The 14,335-nt window shown below is 42.2% G+C and overlaps 1 protein-coding gene across 1 annotated transcript; it reads left to right on the top strand.

Moving 5' to 3' along the window:
• The first annotated feature begins 469 nt into the window (after positions 1 to 469).
• On the top strand, positions 470 to 10,018 carry C12H16orf46 (chromosome 12 C16orf46 homolog). Its single transcript, XM_030582165.1, has 3 exons — positions 470 to 694; positions 1,490 to 1,729; positions 5,926 to 10,018. The coding sequence occupies exons 2-3, from the start codon at positions 1,526 to 1,528 to the stop codon at positions 6,982 to 6,984; spliced, it is 1,263 nt and encodes a 420-aa protein (XP_030438025.1). The 5' UTR covers positions 470 to 694; positions 1,490 to 1,525; the 3' UTR covers positions 6,985 to 10,018.
• The last annotated feature ends 4,317 nt before the right edge of the window (positions 10,019 to 14,335 follow it).

Here is a 14,335-nt window from a genome sequence, read left to right as displayed (position 1 = left end):
CCCACTCCTCACACTGCCCGTCCCCTTCTCCTGCTTCCTCATCCCTCCATCCCCTAATCCTCCTGCCACTGCCCCTTCCCTCAGCCCTGCCAGCCAATCCAGCCCTCTCCCTCCTCACACTGCCCTCCCCCTTCTCCTGCTTCCTCACCCCTCCATCCCCTAATCCTCCTGCTACTGCCCCTCCCTCAGCCCTGCCAGCCAATCTAGCCCTCTCCCACTCCTCACACTGCCCTCCCCCTTCTCCTGCATCCTCATCCCTCCATCCCCTAATCCTCCTGCTATTGCCCCCTCCCTCAGCCCTGCCAGCCAATCCAGCCCTCTCCCTCCTCACACTGCCCGCCCCCTTCTCCTGCTTCCTCATCCCTCCATCCCCTAATCCTCCTGCCACTGCCCTCCCTCTGCCCTGCCAGCCAATCCAGCCCTCTCCCCACTTCTTCTGCTCCCTGAAGCCTCCCTCTACCCCCTCCTCGTCCTCCCCACACGCTCCCTGAAGCCTCCCCCCGAGCCCCTCCCCCCAGGCTGTTTGTGTCGCACCTCGCACCCCATTGCCCATGCGCTCACTTCCGCGCTCCGCCCCCTCCCCCCGCCACCGCGTCGCCCAGGGTAACGGCTTTGGGTGGGAAGGGGGCTGCGAACAACCGCCGCAGCAGAGCGGCCTGTGCGGCTGAATCTCTCCGCGCCCCGGGACCGAAAGGTGAGGCGGGAGGGCAGCACGAGGGGCAGGGGAGAGCCCAGGAATGGGGGGACGAGAGGGGAGCCTGGTGAGGGAGGGAAGGAGTGCGGGGGGGGCAGGGGAGAGCCAGGGAATGGGGGGATGAGGAAGGAGCCTGGTGGGGGAGGGAAGGAGTGCGGGGGGGGGCAGGGGAGAGCCAGGGAATGGGGGGTTGAGGGAGGAATCTGGTGGGGGAGGGAGTGCGGGGGGGGGCGAGGAGAGCCTGGGGATGGGGGGGGACGAGGAAGGAGCCTGGTGGGGGGAGTGTAAAGGGCAGAGGAGAGCCTGGGAATGGGGGGGACGAGGAAGGAGCCTGGTGGGGGAGGGAATGCAGGGGGGGGCGAGGAGAGCCTGGGGATGGGGGGGACGAGGAAGGAGCCTGGTGGGGGGAGTGTAGAGGGCAGAGGAGAGCCTGGGAATGGGGGGATGAGAGGGGAGTCTGGTGGAGGAGAGAGTGCGGGGGGAGGAAGGGTAGGGGAGAGCCAGGGGCTAGGGGGATGAGAGGGGAGCCTAGTGGGAGAGAAGAGGGGGGCAGGGGAAAGCCTGGGAGGAGGGGATGTAGGTGGACAGGGGCTGTGAGAAGTGGCTCAAAGAGCAGCCTAAACTAAGGGACTGGTATAAAACACCCAATCCTGGTTCTTCAGTTAAAAAACTCCTTTTGGGGTTGAGTCTTCAGGGAGTGCAGTGGTGCAGAAGGTCTAAACTCCTTGCATTAAAATTAGGATATCTGAACAATAATTGCCAGATTGATCATTTAAGACACAGATCTTATTGCAGTTTTAAAGGGTAGAAGCTTGGGGCACTGGGATCTTGATGAACTCCTCCAAGAAGAGTGAACTAGATTTAGAAAAAAGCATTACCAATAAGAAAGCAGAAGAAAGCAAGTGGCAATGTATCTACCCAAATGAGAGGAGAGAGAGGAATCACGTTTATACTCTTCTTGACATCAGCGAGAATGTATTTGAACAAGATGAAAGGTCCTTGGAATATGTCATCAGGACAGGATGGGAAGAAGCTGTAAGTTACATTTTATAACTTGAAAAATGACTTAGTAGCTGAAAAAAAATCTCAAATGCAGTTTTGGAACATTTGCTAACAATGGCTATTTAAAAATTCATTTGTTTTGGTACAAGGTAGTTTGAAAAGTCAACAGATACTGGTTTGGATATCTTAAAGCAGGGGCAGCCAACCTGAGCCTGAGAAGGAGCCAGAATTTACCAATGTGAATTGCCAAAGACTCACAGTAACACATCAGCAGTTCCCCCTCACCCCTAGTGTCTCCCACCTGCCAGCAGCACTGCTGATCAGCCCCAAACCCTCAATCCCTGCACCTCCCACCCACCGCGATCAGCTGTTTGTGGTGTGCAGGAGGCTCAGGAGTGGGGGAAGGAGGAGGTGCAAGGGGAAGGTGCAACAGACTCAGAGGAAGAGGCAGGGGTCTTGGGGGGAGAAGTGGAGTGGAAGTGGGGCCCGGGCCCTGTGCAAAGCCAGGGCTTGAGCAGTGAGCACCCTGTAACACATTGGAAAGTTGGTGCCTTTAGCTCCAGTCCCGGAGTCCGTGCCTATACCAGGGGCCACATATTAACCTCTGAACAGCTGCATGTGGCTCCAGAGCCACAGGTTGGCCATCCCTGCCTTAAAGCCTCTAAACCAGAGTCAGAGTTGAGAATGTGGGGAAATCATGAGAAATCAACAGTTGATTGTTTTAAACAAGATATTTAACACTACAAATGTTTTAAAAAAAGAAAGCCTAGAACTTCAAAATAGTTGCAGGGAACTGCTTAAAAAGCAGAGGAACTTTAAGAACATACTGAAAATATTGTTTAGGGTTTTATTTTTAAACTAATAGAGATCTAGTTTGTTACAGCTGCAGATTAATCAGCATGAAATGGAATATACAGAAAGGACCAAGAACTGCAACCTCCACACAAACCAAAAAGCATCATGGTGCTAATCAATGAACAATACCTGCGTATGGGGGGGAAATTAGGATAAAATGCTTTGCTCTAGGTGCAGAAAGACAAGAAAATGAAGTATTCTGTTCCTCATTTAGTATGTGTGGTAGAATGAAGAAGCAAGATCATTACATGTGAAAAACAAAATAAACTTAATCATTAGTTAATCTATAGATAAACTAAGCTGTAAACAATCCTTTGAACCAATTAAAAATAAGATGAGCTTTGGGGAAATCAGACACTTGCCATCTTTATTTTTAGTTTAGTATAAAGGACTGATCATCTTCCTCTAGTTCCTTCAACCTTTGTAAAGTGGACATACAATTGCCATTTTACAAGCCGCTGTCTTGTAACAGACATATGGAATACCTAAAAACCTCACTAAACCTTTAAGTAAGTTCCTCTCCTGTAGCTACAATGAAGTTGAATGGAAGGAATATTAATAATAGTTAGCATAAATGGTACTCACATCTTTGAAGTAATCCTGATTAAAGCTGCTTCTCACCTTTTTACCTTACAAAAAGATGAGATTCTTGAAGAAAAGGCAAGTAGGGTTGTGATGGTTTAGTTAGCTTAAGAATTTGGGGTACATTATCCATTATATCAGAGTAGTAACAAATAGTTCAGCTGTGGGATAGATCACTTGTATCACAGAGGGAAATGGCTTTGGAGGCTTCTGGTTTTCTGTAGTTTTAAGATTATGAATTTTTCAGAATGACTCTGTGAGTACAATAGGTTCAAATCTTGCCATTCTAGGGTAGGGTTACCATATATCCAGGTTTTCTTAGATATTGCCTCTTTTCCTATGTACGGGTGGATTTGTCAAACAGGAAATGTCTGGGATTTTTTTTGGAGCAGAGCCTGCAGCTCAGAAAGAACCCCGATTGGACTGCTTCCCGATTGGTATCTCCCCTGCAGCAGCAACTGTTTGGTCCATTCCCCTGCAGCCAGAGCTGCTGGATCCTGCCCACACAGACCTAGGGAGGAGGTCCATAGGGAGGTGCTGACTGAGAGCTGTTGCTACGTCCTGGGCTTCTGCCAGCTATTCTGCCACCATGACAAGGAGCGACACTGCCTCCCACCTCCAATGAGTACCACTGCCACAGGTATCCCCTGCAGCTCCCCCAACTGTACCTCTCTCAAGTTTCCCCTCCCAATGTCCTCTTTTTGGGAATCTGAAATATGGTAACCCTATTCGAGACAGGCTTAGGTGGTTAAAAATAACTCAGATAAACAACTGTCTTCTATCCAGTGTTAGGTGTGGACATACACCAAAGACATTTTGGTGTTAAAGTTGTCTTTCCTCCTAGTGATGCAGTCTTCTAGACTGGTTTCTTGAAACCTATATTTAGCGCAGACCTATCTGTATAGAAATGCTGTTGTTGTGGTTAGGAGTACAGTTAGTGGGGTGAGAATAGTGTTGGATAGTCTGACTATTTTGTTGTAACTCTTGATTTGAGTAGATATTTCTGGGTCTAAGTTCTCTGGTACCTGCTCATGTAACTGAAAACTAAGTCTTTCTAAACTTTAAAAGTGTGATTTACAAAGCAGTTTAGGTGCCTAAGTCCTGTATGCAGCACCTCTGCACTCTGTGAAATTCCTGCTTGTCTGCTACCTAACCCTGGAGACTAGTGGTTTTCAACTGGGAGTCCACAGACTATGTTTGAGGGGGTCTGCAATAGGTAACTATGAAAATTAAATTTCAGATTCCAGGAAAGACATTCTGTTTTTCTGATCAAAAGTATGTGAATCCCCCCACCTACAGGACAAAACCTGGAAGTGTTATCATTACCATAGAAGCTCAGAGTTTTAGCGCCCTTTCTCACACTGCATCAAATGCTGTGCTAAGCATGTGCAACATTTATAATTGAATTCTGTTCAGTCAGTTTTCAGTCTAAGACTTCTGTGTTAGGGGTCCAGGGACCACAGATTAAATTTCCAAGGGGTCTGCACCTCCATTTGAAAACTTGTAGGGGTCCATAGATGAGAAAAGGTTGAAAACCACTGCTGTAGACGCTTAAAAATTCACTCTGCCTATCTTTCCACTGTAAAAATTCCCCAGCTGCTTAAGTTTTTTAACTCTGGGGTATGTGCCCTGGTGATCCACTCTAGGCATCCAGATGCTTATCTCCCACCTTGGCCCCAAAGTGATTCACAAGCCAGGAGAAGGTAGGTATTTGGCTGCATAAATCACATATGGGGCCTAAGCAGCTAGGTGGCCTTTGAGCATGACTCCCAGATCAGGTCTCATTCAAATTTATATCTCTTCCCACTCGTTGCTTTTTAATGTAAATGGTTCTCTCATAATATGATTAAGTCTTTCCCATTTCCTTGTACTTTGGACTGTGGTGCAAAAAAAAAAAAAAGCAAAAAAAAAAGCTTTTCTCTTCTCCCAGATTGGTTGTGAAATCAGTTCTCTGTGTAGGTGCTGTGCTTTTTGTGTCCTGTTTCCACCTGTAGTTTATGGTCACTACTATATTTGGTAAGAGTCTGCCTTAATTTTTCACATTAAATTGTGCAGAGATAGGCTGCTAGTGTAGAGCTCTGAAAAGGGATCTTGTAAAATGGAATTTCAGTTTTTGAGCTCTTAATTTTAAGCAGTCAGTAGCAAGTGATGTGGTTTTCTCCACTCAGCTGGAAGTTTGTCCTGTTTGTTGAAGCCTGCAACAGATTAATATTAGTGAATCAAAACCTAAGTAAAATCCACTCCTAGTCAGCAGCAGAATGTATGTTGTTTTGAGGGATTGAAATGGCACACTAGAAATGCATTTGTTTTGTACATGGATCATAAAAGAAACATCACAATTCTGTTCTGTACTCAGTTTAGTAAAGAAGTGGGAACTAAAGAAAGCTATAATAATCTCAGATCCAAGACTTTTTGGGGAAGAGAACATGTTTTTCTTTCAAAGATAATATAATGCAACAGAAATTGGATTTTTCATGGTCTTGGATATCGCCTCTGAGGCTTGCAGTGTAGGGCTCTGTAGAACAGCACTGCAAGCATAAAACTAAAACTAAAACAGGCATGAAAATCTATGGAGTCCACTGGTTTTTGTCAATAAAAAACTTCTTCGAACACTGTCTTTCTTTAAGTGGGCCTGTCTAAGAATAAAAAACTACTTGTTAATTTGGCCCAAACAGTAAACCTAAGTAGCATCGTGAGTGCTATTAGTTAACCATTACTGTTACATGTGTACATAGTTATTTTTTTTTCCTTGTGAGGAAGCAATTAGTATTAACATATTTCTCTGTTCCCAGGTGCAAGGCTGGGGTAAAGCTGCACCTTTTGCCTGCCTTCAGTTGCAAAAGCAAGCCAAGAAATCAAGGGCAAATGAAACCATCAACAGTTGTCTGTTTTGCTTAGATATGAGACAAAATAATGACAAAAGTGCGAGCCAAGAAACCAAGATTACAAGAGATCAATCAAAATCTGATTGCAAATTAAGCACATGTGCTATAGATGATACCATTTCAGAAAAGAAAGAAGTTCCAGTCCATTCTAGTGAGTCTTCCAATTGTTCTACAACAGATGGAACTAAGAGAGAAAGTTGTAATGGCAAGTTATGCTCTATTCAGACATTTCAAGGTGAAAAGAAAAGTTTGCCAGTAAAGGAATACAGCATATGGCAACCAGAAAAAATGAAAAACCCAGAAGCCCTAAAAAATAAAGCTGTAAAGACCCCTGAGCCTACTATGCCTGCTCCAGATAGCTCTGAATCTTCAAACTTAAAGTCTTGGTTGGTATTGCCACCAGTGAAAGATGCAAGACCAAAAGATAGCGCAGATCTTTCTTTTAAGAAGAGTATAGCAGCTATCTCCCAGGCAAATCAGAAAACGCTCAATGCTACTTCAGATGAGACTGCTTCTGGTAGTAAGGGTACTAAAACAATAGAACAAAAGGTGGGGAAAGAAACCGACTGTATCATTCATGATACAGTGAAGGAGAAACAAATTCACGAACCATCATCCTTTATCTCAAGGCTTCCAAAAGCATTCCTGCAAGGAGGCCCTGAGCAGTTACGTTGGCCCTGTGCTCTTTGGCCAAATAGAAAAATTACAACCACTTCTAACTTTGTTTCTTTGAGAAAGAACAGTCATCTTGCTAACATGCAGTTTCTGCATACAAAAGGAATACAGTGCACAAAACATGATGAGATCAGAGGTCCTTTCACCAACAGTATTAAAAACAGAAGTCTCTCAGAGGCCAAGCAAGGAAATGAATCAAAAACACAGGCGGTGCAACTCCTTCCTGGACTATTCCCTTCCTTAACGGTCAGCCATGTTGCAATAACCACAATGTCTTCTAGACTGACCTAACATTTTTATACTGTAACTTCATGTCATTTTCTTCTATTTGTTTGAACTCATTATACGATGAGAAAAGGATTGAAGATACATTGTACTTGTGCTCCTGTGAGCAGACTTGCCATTTGTTAATTTCTGTAGGTGCTACTTATATGTATCAGTTTATACTACTATGCATTCCTTCCAAATAATTTAATTTCCAGTTTATAGATTAACTATCTCTGTCTATGGTATACAGTATGCTAATTCCTCATTGCCCCATACTAATTTATTTAAGGTTCTACTGGAACTAAGTGCATTCACCTCATTCAGGTGCAGCCCTCATGAACAATTAGACTGTGGGGCAAGCTGGGGTGTGAATCTACCCACACCAGTCTGCCCTGCTCTAACTATTCATGTACACCGTGCTGCTGTATGTTAAGTTTGTTAGAGTGCTTTGGGTTAGTCCTCCTTAGCTCAAAGCACTTTAACAACCGTTAATGCACACAGACAGGTAAGAGAATGATAGGCTAGCGTAGGGTAGATTCACATCCTGGCTCGCCCCTGTCTAATTCTTCATGCAGACAAGGCCTAAGTATGGTCATAGGGTACTTGGCTCAACAGTGCATTTTAGCACAATCTTGAGATCATCCCTATTCAGCGTGCCATTTAAGAATGTTCTTTATTTTAAGGATGTGCTTCAGTTTCACTGAGATCCATTGGGCTGAATATTTGCTTAGATGCTTTGCACAACTGGGACTTAAAAGAGCAGCAGAACTAGTCAAGTAGCCACAGGAATAGCAGCTCTTTCACAGTGGCATGGTTAAATGTTCAGTTACCACATTTGTCCTGATTAGTTTAAGTACTATTAGTATTTTTTTTTGTGTATGCTTCCATGTTTTGTTTTCATGTTTTATTAACAGAGGCCAGATTCATCTATTATTAAACAGAGGGACTTTACTTTTAACACAAATAAAACTTGATATCAGATTTCATTTTGACTAATTAGCTATCATAGTTTCCTCCATGAAATACAGGTTAAATTTGCATTCACAACTTAGGACAGCTTAAATAAAAATTATCCACATCCACTATGACTGCATGTTTCTCACTGGTCAAAGATTTTCTGTGACTGGCAACCACTTATTTATTCTCTTCCCCTTTTTGATGCATTTGACAGTAACTTGGAAGTAATAGGAAAGATAATACCAGTTAAAAATTCCCAAATATCATGTTCCACTGTTACGCCAGAGCTCTAAACTCACCATCTAGCTGCTTTAAGATTCAGAGAATCAGTCATTAGAGATTAAAGTTAAATCCAGAACTTATTTTTATAATACATTAGTTTCAAAGCAGTTTATAGACTTCTACATATTAACTATTTACTCACTCTTATGTATGCACTGCTTGAGATCCAAAGAGAGAGAGAGAGAGTAAGCTCTTTCCAGGCAGCAACTTGAAGCAAAGGCTAAGTAATGAAGGGACTTTTTTATTTTTATTTTTTTAAAAGCTACATGAAGAAATTGCCCACTATTGATGTGCAATAACCTCTAGGGGAGAAATACAGCAGCCTTTCAGTAACACACACCACTGTTGCATAATAGTTTAGGGCAGATGTGAATAATTTTGTTTTCCAATAGAAATTATTGTGGGAATTAAAGCAGAATGCAATGACTCATACCATCACTGTTATTTTATGAAGTGGTCAGGCCTTCTGTTTGAGCTTTAACAGCTGCAAGAGATCACTTGAAATACAATATAATGGTGTTAGCGTGGAGGGAAGAGTGCCACCTACTGAATGTTCAGCTAGTTGGGGTGAGAGGGAAACTCATACCACACTAGGTGCTAGGCATTCAACTCTAAGTTGAGATGAATTACTGCCTTTAAAACAACAAAAAAAAATCCTTCTTTTATATGACTTCCTTTTCCTGAAGAGTGATTTTGGAAAATAAGCCCTTTTGACAGCAGTCACTGGTGGCAAATTCCATACCTTGCGATAAATTTAGAGAATACATAGTTCTAAGATTATTACTTATATGAGTTTGGGTCAGACTAGTGAGGTCATCCTCAAAAGGGAACAAAATCATCAGTTTGATAGCCCAGCTTTTGCAGAGGATACTGGGGCAAAATTACTGAGCCATTATCCCTTACAAGACCTGGTGTTTTATTTCAACGAGGCTTTAGCCTGAATAATGATTATAGGATTTGTCCCTGTATTTCCAATGTAAGATTCTTTCCTTCCTTCCTTCCTCTCTCCCTCCCTCACCTTTCCTTAAACATTTAGAAAAGTTCTTTTTATAGTGTCTAGTTTTGAAGACATATGATATGCTGTTGTGCATATTTACTGGTAGAAGTTGTGGACATATGTGAACTACCACAAGAAAGATACATTTAAGTAGAAATCCAGCCAGGACAATGAAAATGAATTCTTCTTACCTACATTCCTTTCTGGGAAGCAATGGATTTTATGGTACATATAGCATAACAGAAGAATTGAGTGCTTTGTATTATAACTTTAGTTCACAAATACTGTGGCAAGATGGTTAGTTTTTCCACTTGATGCTCTCATGCTTTTAAAACAGGAATGGGAATATGCAGTTATTTATTCAAAAACAGAACTGGCTGTAAATAGTCCTAACGATTTCCACTCATTTTTTGTAGAGGAAATATCTATTGTGTTTTGTTTACAAGAATCAAGGCAATAGAAAGTCCAGGGGTCTGTCTTAACTATGCAATTTGATCACAGTACTACAGTTGCACATGTCCAATAATATCTGTCAGAATAGAGACATCATTCTGTAAGTCAGTTCTCTCTCTCTCTTCAACATCCATTTTATAATAGCCTAACTCCCTTTTCAAAATATGCCCTCTTGTTCTGTATCTCCACTTGTTTTGTGCTTTTAGGTGGAAATACCCTAGCCAGAAGGACAACAGATGCAATCTGCCTTATTTCTATGGTCTTAATTAAAAGTAGCAGTGGTAGTAAATTCTCTACTGATTTATACTATAACACTGTATTTAAATGTAAAATATCTTTTTCTGTAGAAATAAACTGATATTTATATGAGCAGGAATATTTGAGATATATTTGAATAAGCACTACAAGTAGAAAGCTGGTGTCTCTCTCCTAGTCCTCAATATTGTACTTAATTTTAAAAATATGCTGCAAGAGAAATATCAGAAAGCCATTAAGACCAAACAAGAGCCTTCAAAATAATCAGAACATGTAGAAAGAGCAAATCAGTCCAAAATCTGCTTTCCAGTCCAAAATCTGCTTTCCAGTCCTCAGACAGTACTAGATAGCGCTATTTAAACATATAAGCACCTATGAAATTACTGACATTTCCATGGCCTGAAAAGAGGGAAGATGGTGTCTGTCAGACGATTGAAAACACTGATGCCTCAAAGAGAAAATAGAAAAATGATCTACTAGAAGGAAAAAGTCACAATATCCATATTCAATATAGTAATTAAATAAACTTGCATTAACTGGATGTCAGCACAACTGATAGTAAATAACTTGACAGATGATAGGAAAAAGACTGTGGTTGCAGCAGAAACTTATGAGCCTTGCTGCTGCAATATCTAAGTTTTATGGGTGTATTAGATAAAGAATGACTTTAAAAATGAATGTACAGATATTTTTAATCACCTTGATTTTTTTCTTAGCCTTTGTATTTCACTTTCAGTAAGAGTACTTATTGTATTTGTGATAATTAGTTTTATATTCACACCCCCTTGTAGATCTAATTTACATTTTATAAGTTTATTAGGTATTTTAAACGGCAACTTTGGTAAACTACAAGTAATAGTAACAAATACAAATATTTTAAAACTCCAAACAAAGTAAAGATCAGAAAGGGAAAAGGACATATTTCCCTACTGTTAGAGTTTGACTAGCACCTTTCATTTTGGTCGGAGAATTGAGACTGGGAGAAAAGGGGGTCGTAAATGTGCCAACCAAACCTTGGGATAACATCAAAGTGTTTTAGAGGCCAAAAACCACTCAGTTACTTATTTATATCATTATAAACAGCAAAATTTGGCACTAAGATGATAAGAATTATTACAGCTACTTTATAGGCCTCATTTATGAGAGGTAGTAGGCCAGATTCTGATGTCAATTACCCCCAACTGAAAAACAAGAATTTTTTACATTAGAAATATTGCACGCTGTAAGCCTGTGACGGAACCAAGACTAAAACCCAGCTCTCTTGCCTCTAAATCTTGTTCTCCAACCATAGAACCACCCTTCCTTCCCTCCACTGTCTTCTGTGGAGTTGTTCTGGATTTAAGTTGGCAAGGCTGAGATCAGAATTTGTCTCAGAGAGTAGAATGCAATTCTGGGTGAACTTGGAGATTGTGCTAAGGAGTGGAACACCACAAGAGTTCCTCTGAGTGAGTTTCAGCTTCCTACACAATTACAGTTACAGGTGAGGATTTCATGGCAGATCAGAAAAATTCAAGTGAGCCTTTGCAAATTAACCTTCTCAGGTTAATTTGGGTTGGAAGGAAAAGTTTTTCTTTGGCAGGATGATATGAGATGTTGAAAAGTCATGGAAATCTGTGAAAGTCATGTCCCTACGTAACTGCCTCAAAACTTGCACAGCAGTCATCTCTTAATATGACCTCAAAAAGAGTGAAAAGGCCTGCAGTCTCTCCTGCAGATTTAGGACTTGCAGGAAGAGCTGAAAATAACTTTTATAAGGGAGGTCAAGAGGAAAAAAGTCCTTTGTAAATTTCAGGTGCTTGGGCTCTAAAGAGGATTTGAAGAATTATAATCAATATCAACACCACAAATGCATTTAGCTATTGCATTAATGATTAGGTTTTTTATTTTTACTGTTACAAAATCCACTTGTATTAATGTACATTTTACATGCTTTTGTACCTCCAGGTAAAAGACTGGGGTAAAGATGCTCCCTTCACCTGCTACCAAGTACAAAATAAGTCTAAAAAACCAAAGACAAAGGAAACAGTCACTCATTTACCTCACATATATATAGCACCATCTACCAAGAAAGAATTGGCCCAGGCAACCAAGTTTATAAAAGATCGATCAAAACCTAATTGCAAATTAACCACACATGCTGTGAGAGAGAGAGTTTCAGGAAAAGAAAAGGTTCCAGTGTGTTGCAAACAATCTCTCAGTTGTGCCCCTATGACCAATAGCACAAAAGGAGAAAGAAGTAATGACAAACTGCATGCTATTCAGGCTTTTCAAGGTGAAAAGAGTACCAAGAACTTGCCAGGAAACAAGTACAACAAAAGGCAACTGGAAAAGCTCATAAGCAAAGCCCTGAAATGTAAATATATGAGTCTGCCACATGTAAGCCACGGTAATCTCCATGAAAACCTGAGATGTATGACCTTAAAGACATTAGTGGTTCTGCTTCAACTGAAAGAAACAGCTCCCTGTTTGCCTTTTTTAAAGACAAGTAAAGCAATTTTCATCCAGGGAAATGAGAAAAGTCTCAATACTGCTGCAACTGAAACTGCTTCCTGTATCCTAGTACTAAAACAAAGCAAGAGGGTGAAAAGTGACTTGTTGACAGCATGAACAATACAGAGATGGATCAAATAAAATCAATACTACCATTTTTTGGTCCCTCACTTCCAAATGTTTCATTCTTTGAGAAACTGCATGTGTCCTTTCCACATTAGGTGTTTGGGTGCTCCAGTGCACAGTTGGAGATTTTACCCTGAGCACCTTCTGCTTTCTCACACACACCATACAGGCATAAAGAGCCAAGCTGCCAGAGACCCTCTTCAGTTCCTTCCTACCACCTGTGAAGGTTGATAGAGCTCCTGGTCCTTGCTTCTGCAAGTCTGTACTTGATAGCTGTAAAAAGTACCTGTAGATAGTGTCGTGAGTTTAAAAAATAAGTTTTTGTGATTCTGGCAACTAGTTTGGGTGCTGGCCACAGTATTGGTGATATGCCATGTTCTCCAGATTTCAAGCTCTGCCACTCTTGCGGTAAGATAATGCCTAATAGTGACCCTCCCTGTAACTGCCTTGAATGCTTGTGGGAAGCTCTTGTGAGTGACAAGTGTGGCATTTGTAAGGTCTTCAAACCCCATTCAAAAATATCCATTCATTGAATTGGCACTGTGGCCTCCATCTCACCCCTCTACCACTGTCTGGGTACCCATCACATCGGCGTCAGTCAGTAGTGCATCTCCAGTCTACTGATACTGAGAGGCAGATCGGCATCACAGGTGCCAACAAAGGGACATTGGAAATTGCACTTAGTACCAGGGTCCTCAAAAGATTCAAATACGATAAGCTCTTCTAAAGAGGAGGGTGTTCAAAGAGGAAGCACCTCTAAACAGGACAGTTCATTGACTCCAAAGCCCAGTGCAGGCCTATTGAGACCAACTCCTTGAGCACCTTCATTGGCATCTCCTTGTGCCATGTGTCTTCCCAGTACTATCTACTCCTGAGGTGTTTGATGCCGTGAGAGAGTTGTTACAATTCTTGGTGCCATCATCACCGGTTCAAGAGACTCACTTGACACCAGCGGCTAAGACACCCTCCGGCACCTTCACCTCCTCACTGAGCAGCTCCAGGATGCTAGTTAGGCTAGTACCATCTAGGGGAAAACCACAGATGATCTCCCAGGAACCCCTGTCTTTAGAGTCTGAGCTTCTTCACTGGCACCAATCAGTATCGCATCAGCTTGGTATCTCAAGCTTGGTATCTCAAGAAGAAGCTTCTTCCTCACCAGATTTTGAAGTGAGATCCTACATATCCCAGCCTAGTCAGTCCCATCCTGAGAGGGGCCCTGATTTCTGCATCAGTATCAGCTGGGAACTTATAGAAGGGACCTTGGAATTATTTATGTTTGGGGACTGGGCCATACCAATGGAGAGTAGATCTATTATAACAAGGGACAACAGAATGTCACCAGTTTTGCTCCAGAGCAGGACATGCTGTTCTCCCATCCCTCTCCTGACAAGAGTTCTGCACAAGGACAAGGCCAGTCTTATACTAATGGCCCTGGCTTGGCCCCATCAGTGCTGGTTTAAACAGCTCTCGGACCTCTCAGTCAGTCCCTGACTGTTACTCCTGCTTCACACAGACCTAGTTTTGCTGAATCACAGCCACCTCTTCCATTCCAACCTTCATGCTCTTCACCTGATGGCCTGGAGACTTCATGGCTAGCACCAGCAGAGGGGTTCTTGCTCCAAAGAAGTGCAGGAAGTACTGAATAGTACAAAACAATTAACAAGGACAACTTACCTGGCTAAGTGAGAGTTTTTCCACTTGGTCGAGGCGAAAAAGAGTCTCCCCCATTCTTACTTCTATTCAGAAAGTGCTGAACTATCTTTTCTATCTGAAATATCAAAGATTAGTTATCTCCATTAGGGTACACCTAGCAGC

This window comes from Gopherus evgoodei, chromosome 12, assembly GCF_007399415.2.
Source record: "Gopherus evgoodei ecotype Sinaloan lineage chromosome 12, rGopEvg1_v1.p, whole genome shotgun sequence".
Lineage (NCBI taxonomy): Eukaryota > Metazoa > Chordata > Testudines > Testudinidae > Gopherus > Gopherus evgoodei.
Note: the sequence above shows the minus strand (reverse complement) of the source record. Positions and strands in the feature narration are given on the sequence as shown.